This window comes from Sabethes cyaneus, chromosome 2 (assembly GCF_943734655.1).
Source record: "Sabethes cyaneus chromosome 2, idSabCyanKW18_F2, whole genome shotgun sequence".
Taxonomy (NCBI): Eukaryota; Metazoa; Arthropoda; class Insecta; order Diptera; family Culicidae; genus Sabethes; species Sabethes cyaneus.
In genome coordinates, this window is record NC_071354.1 from 171,806,736 (window position 1) to 171,814,883 (window position 8,148).

General features: G+C 41.9%; 1 protein-coding gene across 5 annotated transcripts in view; it reads left to right on the forward strand.

The window, feature by feature from the left end:
- Nucleotides 1–7,323, forward strand: part of LOC128738370 (uncharacterized) — a 49,082-nt gene extending 41,759 nt beyond the window's left edge. For all 5 annotated transcript variants that reach the window (XM_053833425.1, XM_053833428.1, XM_053833424.1 and 2 more), the window contains exons 8-12: nucleotides 546–2,213; nucleotides 2,278–2,521; nucleotides 2,583–4,714; nucleotides 4,778–5,037; nucleotides 5,105–7,323. In XM_053833425.1, the coding sequence (XP_053689400.1) occupies nucleotides 546–2,213; nucleotides 2,278–2,521; nucleotides 2,583–4,714; nucleotides 4,778–5,037; nucleotides 5,105–5,331 (4,531 nt within the window). In that variant the 3' untranslated portion in view covers nucleotides 5,332–7,323. The remainder of the gene's footprint in view (nucleotides 1–545; nucleotides 2,214–2,277; nucleotides 2,522–2,582; nucleotides 4,715–4,777; nucleotides 5,038–5,104) is intronic.
- Nucleotides 7,324–8,148: the final 825 nt, after the last annotated feature.

The following is an 8,148-nucleotide window of genomic DNA, read 5'->3' on the forward strand; positions in this document are numbered from 1 at the left end:
TATTGTTCCAAATAGGTCATTTCATCCAATTTAAATTTAAAACAAATCGATCGTTGGGGCATATGCTGTCGTTACTCGCTGTCACTCGTTCGATCTTAAAATCATGGGACAGCCTTTAGGTTTCAGTTAACTAGTAACACTTTAGATCAGTTATTTGTAAGCGAGAGGCTTCGGTGGCAAGACGCATTTAATTAAACATCCACCCATCCCGTCATTTACTCATCCACCGATCTTTCCGCCAACCACCAACTTCTCTCCCAGTCACTTGTACACCTGTTTTCGTTTCGATCTTTTATTTTATTTTGGCATCTCTCCATTGTCATAAACTATGCCGCTTTTTCCAATTCCTCCTTATGCTATGCAATATGTGTACCAAGTTCGATAGAAAATGATTGAGGAGTTCCGGAGTTATGGTAAACGTGTAAACATCACTCCCTCTCTTGAAACAAACAATTTGAAAAGTTAGTGTCTGTAGTTATATAAATATCTCTAAAACATAGTTTTTAAGCTATTAAATCTACTTTGCTGTTTTCTTTTCAATTTAGTGAAAAAATCATCATGTCCCTGCAGTGCCCAGTTGGACCCGAGGCCAATCTGCTGGCGGCATCTCCATCGCAGGTACACCGAATCTGGCTAGATAATCCTATCTTGAGCATTCCGGATGTTGAAGTTCTTAAACGAAATCAGCATCGCGGATGGAAGACTAAGATTATCGATATTACGTTTCCAGTTAGAGAAGGACCGGAGGGTTACGTTGTGGCACTGCGACGGGTGTGCGCCGAGGCTCAAACCGCCGCTAAGGGCGGCTATCAGTTGCTGGTTTTGTCGGACCGTGCTTCCAGCCGTGTGCGCGCACCTGTCTCCGCGTTGCTTGCTCTGGGTTCCGTGCATCATAATCTAATCGAATCTCGCCAACGCATGAAGGTAGGCTTGATCATCGAGACAGCTGAAGCCCGAGAGGTGCACCACTTCTGCGTCCTTCTAGGATACGGAGCTGATGCCATTTGTCCATACTTGGTCTTTGAATTGGCCGAATCACTTCGCGATGAAACAGTTATCGATCCAGCACTTACTGATGAGGTTATCTACAAAGCGTACGCAGAAGCTGTCGAGACCGGCATCCTGAAAGTCATGGCGAAAATGGGAATTTCCACACTGCAATCGTACAAAGGTGCCCAAATTTTCGAAGCCGTCGGCATGGGAACCGATGTGATTGACTTTTGCTTCCGCGGTACTCAGTCGCGTATTGGTGGCGTGAACCTTGAGGTTCTGGCAAAGGAGGGACTTCTACGGCATGATCTTGTGTATGGCAGCCAAAACGCTGATACAATAATTCTACGTAATCCCGGTCAATATCACTGGAGAGCTGGCGGTGAGGGTCACATCAATGAACCAGCTGCCATTGCTGCCCTGCAGGAAGCTTCTGAGAATGCAAACAAAGGAGCTTACGCCCGTTTCCGTGATACAACGATGCGTAGTGTCCAGCAGTGTGCTTTGAGAGGACAGCTCGAGTTTGTAAAGGGTCGTCCAAAGATTGACATCAACGAGGTTGAACCAGCTAGCGAGATAGTTAAACGGTTTGCCACTGGAGCTATGAGCTTCGGTAGTATTTCGCTGGAAGCGCACACTACGCTGGCTATCACTATGAATCGAATTGGTGGTAAAAGTAACACTGGTGAAGGGGGTGAGAATGCTGATCGTTATTTGAATCAGGATCCGCACTATAACAAACGCTCTGCTATAAAGCAGGTAGCTTCGGGTCGATTCGGAGTCACGGCTGCTTATATAGCTAATGCCGATGACCTGCAGATCAAAATGGCGCAAGGTGCAAAACCCGGTGAAGGTGGAGAACTTCCCGGATACAAGGTTACGCGGGACATTGCCAAGACTCGTCATTCGGTTGCTGGTGTGGGCTTGATTTCGCCGCCCCCGCATCATGATATCTACTCGATCGAAGATCTGGCAGAATTAATTTACGACTTAAAATGCGCTAACCCAAGGGCTCGCATTAGCGTTAAGTTAGTATCGGAGGTCGGAGTTGGCGTGGTAGCATCAGGCGTTGCCAAAGGAAAAGCAGAGCATGTTGTAATTTCCGGCCATGATGGTGGCACCGGAGCTAGTTCATGGACTGGCATCAAATCAGCTGGATTGCCATGGGAGCTGGGTGTAGCTGAAACTCATCAGGTGTTAGTGCTGAACGATTTACGTTCCAGGTAAGGAAGAACTGAATTTATCGTTGGTCATTAGTAGTAAATATGACGCATTACTGTTACACAGAGTTGTGGTCCAAGCTGATGGACAACTGCGTACCGGCTTCGATGTTGTAGTTGCTGCCATACTTGGTGCAGATGAGTTTGGATTCAGTACTGCTCCGTTGATCGTGATGGGATGTACGATGATGCGTAAGTGCCATCTGAACACTTGCCCAGTCGGTATCGCTACTCAAGATCCCGTATTACGTGCCAAGTTCGCTGGAAAGCCCGAGCATGTTATTAACTATTTCTTCATGTTGGCAGAAGAGGTAGTGTTCGAAGTAATTCTTTGCGTGTAACAATAGTTAATTTTTTTTTCAATTCGTCTAGATTCGTGAAATTATGGCTAGTTTGGGACTACGCAAATTCCAGGAGCTGATTGGTCGCACAGATCTGCTTCAGGTTCGTAAAAACGTAAACCAAAAAGCTTCTTTGCTTGATCTGCAGATGTTGTTGAAAAGTGCATTGGATCTTCGCCCGGGTACCAATATCGTTGGAGGATCTCTGCGTCAGGACTTCTCACTTGTTGAGCGGGTCGATAACTATTTGATTGAAAAATGCCAGGGTGTTCTGGCTGGAAGCGAACAGTCTATTACCTTGGATATGAAAATTAAAAATGAAGAGCGTGCATTTACCAGCACACTGAGCTACGAAATCGCACGTAAATATGGAGATTCTGGTTTACCGGAAGGTCGGTCAATCAACATTAATCTAACCGGATCTGCTGGTCAAAGTTTCGGAGCCTTTTTGGTAAAAGGTATTAACTTAAACCTGGTTGGTGATGCCAATGATTATGTTGGCAAAAGTTTGTCCGGAGGAACCATCGTCATTCGACCGCCTGAGGAGTCACCATTTGAATCGCATTTAAATGTAATTGTGGGCAACGTTTGCTTGTATGGTGCCACCTCAGGAAGGGCATATTTCCGAGGTATTGCTGCGGAACGTTTCTGTGTACGAAATTCTGGAGTAACTGCCGTAGTGGAGGGAGTAGGCGACCATGGTTGCGAATATATGACTGGCGGCATGGTTTTGATTTTGGGATTGACTGGCCGAAATTTCGCCGCTGGTATGTCCGGCGGTATTGCTTACGTGCTGGATACTGATGGTACATTCCGCTCCAAGGTCAACCCTGGAATGGTTGAACTGCTTGGATTAGATCTGGATGAAGATCGTTTGGTTGTAAAAACTTTGTTGGAAGAGTTTGTCGAAACAACCGATTCAGAAATTGCTAAGGAGCTTCTGTCAAAGTGGCCAGAACCTTGTCAGCAATTTGTTAAGGTATTCCCTTACGAGTATCAGAAAGCGCTTAAGGAACAGAAAGAAGAACTGGCTTTACAGAAAGAGCTTAAAGCCATCACCAATGGTACACCCAAACACGAACCAAAGGTTAAGGATATCGAAGAAACGATACAAGATGCCGCATTAGCCAAGAAAAAGCTGGATCAAGCTTTGGACAAAACGCGCGGTTTTATCAAATACAAACGAGAAACAGCGGTTTACCGTAACGCCGTAGAACGACAAAAGGATTGGAAGGAAGTGTTCAACTTCGCTCATGTTCGAAAAAATCTAAAAATGCAAGCAGCTCGTTGTATGGAATGTGGAGTACCTTTCTGTCAGTCTAACTCGCATGGTTGTCCGTTGGGCAATATTATTCCCAAATGGAACGACCTGGTATTCCAAGACGACTGGAAAGAGGCTATTAACCAGTTACTGCAAACCAATAACTTCCCCGAATTCACGGGACGCGTTTGCCCGGCCCCTTGCGAAGGTGCTTGCGTTCTGGGCATTTCTGAGCCAGCTGTTACGATCAAAAATATTGAATGTACCATTATTGATCACGCTTTCGAGCAAGGCTGGATTACACCGCAAATTCCGGCTGAACGAACTGGCAAGAGGGTTGCCATTATCGGGTCCGGTCCAGCCGGTCTGGCCGCAGCCCAGCAACTTAACAAAGCTGGTCATCTTGTAACAGTTTTTGAACGAAATGACCGTCCTGGAGGGCTGCTCCAATATGGTATTCCAACTATGAAACTATCTAAACAAGTTGTCAAACGGCGCATTGATTTGATGATTGATGAAGGTATTGAATTCAAATGTAACGTTCACATTGGCAAGGATCTAATGGCGTCGCAACTGGAGCAAGATTATGATGCGGTTTTGTTCACCACCGGTGCTACCTGGCCGCGTGATCTAAATCTGCCGAACAGAGACCTTAAAGGCATTCATTTTGCAATGGAATTTCTGGAGGGAAGCCAGAAAAGGCTGCTTGGTACTCGCTCGGATTGCATTTCGGCTGAAGGAAAGAACGTCATTGTCATTGGCGGTGGCGATACCGGTTGTGATTGTATAGCAACTTCTCTGCGGCAAGGTGCTAAAACGATCACTACTTTCGAAATTTTGCCGACGCCACCGGAGAAAAGAGCACACGATAACCCATGGCCTCAGTGGCCGAAAATATTCCGGTAAGCATAGCGTTTTTTTACCAAAATCATCTTTCTTTTATTTGGGTTTTGTTACAATTATAGAGTCGATTACGGTCATGAAGAAGTGCGCGTGAAATGGGGCAAAGATCCTCGCCAGTATAGCACAACTACAAAGGAGTTCATTAGTGATGGTAATGGTCACATCAAGGGGGTCAATACGGTGCAGGTCGAGTGGACTCAAAGTCCGACTGGACAGTGGAAAATGAACGAAGTTCCCGGTACTGAGAAACATTTCCCTGCTGATTTAATTCTACTCGCTATGGGCTTTTTGGGACCGGAACAGGCAGCTCCGACTGAGATGAGTAAGTTTTTTAATCGCAAAAATAACGTTAAACATAACTGAGTTCGATTCTTTCTTTCTTCATACAGAACTTGAGTTGGATGGTAGAGGAAACATTAAAACGTCTGTTGGTACATATGGCACAGCTAATCCGAAAGTGTTTGCCGCCGGAGATTGTAGACGAGGACAGTCGCTAGTCGTGTGGGCAATTTCTGAGGGAAGACAGGCAGCTCGACAGGTCGATTGCTATCTAATGGGTAAGCCAAGCTCACTTCCGGGTCCAGGAGGTGTTGTAGATCCCACGCGAGGACCGTAAATCTCAAAAAGGCATTATACAATACAACATATATATGTGTAGCAGAGCTTTATTGACTCACCTCATAAAAGTGCGGAAATCTATCGATATTGATAGTTCCGGAAGCGATATTTCCAGGTCAGACATTCAACATTCAATCAGTAAGAACTAATCACTGGTTTACTATTAAACAATATACAGTAAAGTATGTTCGATACGTCCAGTAGGTTCGATGCGAACTCAAAACAGATGGAAGTGGAACAGGTCTAGTTATCCTTATTTGTTTCTCTTAGTTTATGGGATTCATCATTGTTCGTAAAATATTATAGGATACTATTTACTAATACTACTATACTACTACTACTCATGTTTAATATAAATGATTGTGATTTATGTTTTTTTTCAAACACTTCATTGTATTATTCTTTAAACGCTAAAACGCTTTATAATGATGAATAAATTTTAATTTTATTATCTCTAATTCATCCACCAAAAACTTGTAATTATCATTTACCAATAGCTAAGGCGAATCGATATCTAAATTCGTTGAATTAAGTGGAAAGAATTTCCGACAATTTTAATTTATACTGTGATGTAACTTTTTCGAATATAAGAAACATAAAAGTTGCCAACTATAAAGTGACATGCTTAAAGCAGACGATACAACATATCTGTGTTAATATTGTCATTTTATAAGACAAACGGTTAGAGATTTAATCATGTTGATTAGTCGCTATTTTGGTTATTCGTTCGAAAATACAGTTTCGTTTATCTGCTGCTTCTTGTTTTTTGATTTCCATCTCATCTTCATTCTCCACTGCGTTGACATAGGCTGTCCATCAAATCTGGCCGATAAAAATCGGAGAACCAATTGTTATTATTTCACTAAATATCTCCAAATATACCTCAAATATCATCGGCTGACTAATGTCCGAAACAAATTACACAAGCTTGAAAGACTTCAGTGGTAACTGGTAATTTAGGTTGGTGAAAATCTCGCCCATATTGCATGAATCGACTGGTTTTTCGCTACAATCATCTCACTTGACACGTTTATCATCAACCTGTCTCACGTCAGTAGCCACGAATTGAAATATGTTTGTGGGTAGAACAGTCAATTAAATATGACATAAAAATGACATACACTACGAAGACACTTATTTTGAAAAAATAAGTTTAAAATCTATACTGAAACGTGTTATTTATGTGTATTGACAATAATTAGAAATCTAATGTTTGTATGATTACCAGCCTATACACCCGAGTTAACCATTATTGTAGTGGTTTTATGGCTTATTAAAGCTTATAAGCGTAGAAAAGAGCAAAAAAGAACGAGTCCCTTTTACAACCAACAATCAACAGAAAACACTCTATTTAACCACCGTGTACTATTGGTTAATTTCAATTGTGGCTGCGAAATAGATAAATTTGATCACATATCTGCCCTGCCAAAGCGAGTCATTCCCCGGATATATTTTATCGTTAAAATTTACATGCATTGACAGCGGGTTATTTTAACTTTGTAAAACATAAAATTACTGGTGTAATCAAACGCAAAATGCTAACTATGTCCTTGTTAATTGAATATCAATAACCTTTGCGCGAATACGTGTACGTTACTTTAAGTTAGGCTAAACTATATATTCATATATTATCAGTATAAGTGCTATACACTATTGAGTCGTATTTAACAAATGTTCCAAGTCGTTCGAAGTTATAGGCATAGCTCCGATGAGGATTGGCAGATACATATTTACAACAACGTTGAAGCTTCAACCACAATTAAGAAGAATAAATGGCAATATGAAACCGTGTTAAGATTATCAATATTGAATGATTAAAATCCTATACAAAAAAACAATGCACTGACATTCGGGAATAAAGGAACCGTTCAAGCTTCTGACGTGACCCGTCGAACCCGTGGAAGCGTAATACCAAATTACAGACGAAGTTACTATCCGACACAGTGCACCATTCAGAAAACCGTCATCATGTAGATCATTACAAACAGCATATTAATATCAGCTTGAAGTTGTTCAATAAATGTAGAAATGCAATCCGTTTCGCCTTTCTCTTAGTATATTATCGATTCTGCAGCAGCAGCGGCGTCGCAGTGCAGTGGAGAGTTGCATTGTTTTATTACTGGCGGTGATTGCAGTGCAAGCAAGTGTGACGAACTCCAAGGTAGGTTTATGTGAAACGTTGATTGAGCTAACGCTAACATTAAATCCTGGACTTCAATCAATATTGAATAAACATCGTACAGAAATGAATTAGAACCCACGATACTTTGCGGTGATAATACTAGAATTATACAACGGAAAGAGAAAGCTTACACATTATGTAGTCATTTTAATTCAACATATATTAGTCTAAATTCTAAAAGTCAATTAGAAAACTCTGATCATTTGAATGACCGTAAAATTGCATTCAGGCTATAAAGCGTGGTGGCGTAAGGTGAAGTAAGGTAAAAGTGAGAGATAAGAGTTTCAATCATTAGCTCTAAACACAGGAGAAGGAAAGGAAAATGAACCCTCACTCCTCACTCGGTTTGTTAACGTTTGGTTGATAGGCCCTTTTCAATTGTTTATCGAGATCTATACGGGTAAGGTCAGAGGCGGACTGGGAGCTGAAGGGCCCATCGGGCCTGTCAGATTAGGGGTCCCAGACTGCAATATTCACATGACAGTGAAGTAACACAAAAGACGGCATGTACTCAGCGTTATAAGGACAGTAAATCAAATAATTATGTTCAGTTATTATTTATGTAATTTTCTTTCTGTCCTAAGACATAATCAAATAGCCTAAGGAACCAAATTTCTCCATTTAACTCGGTGT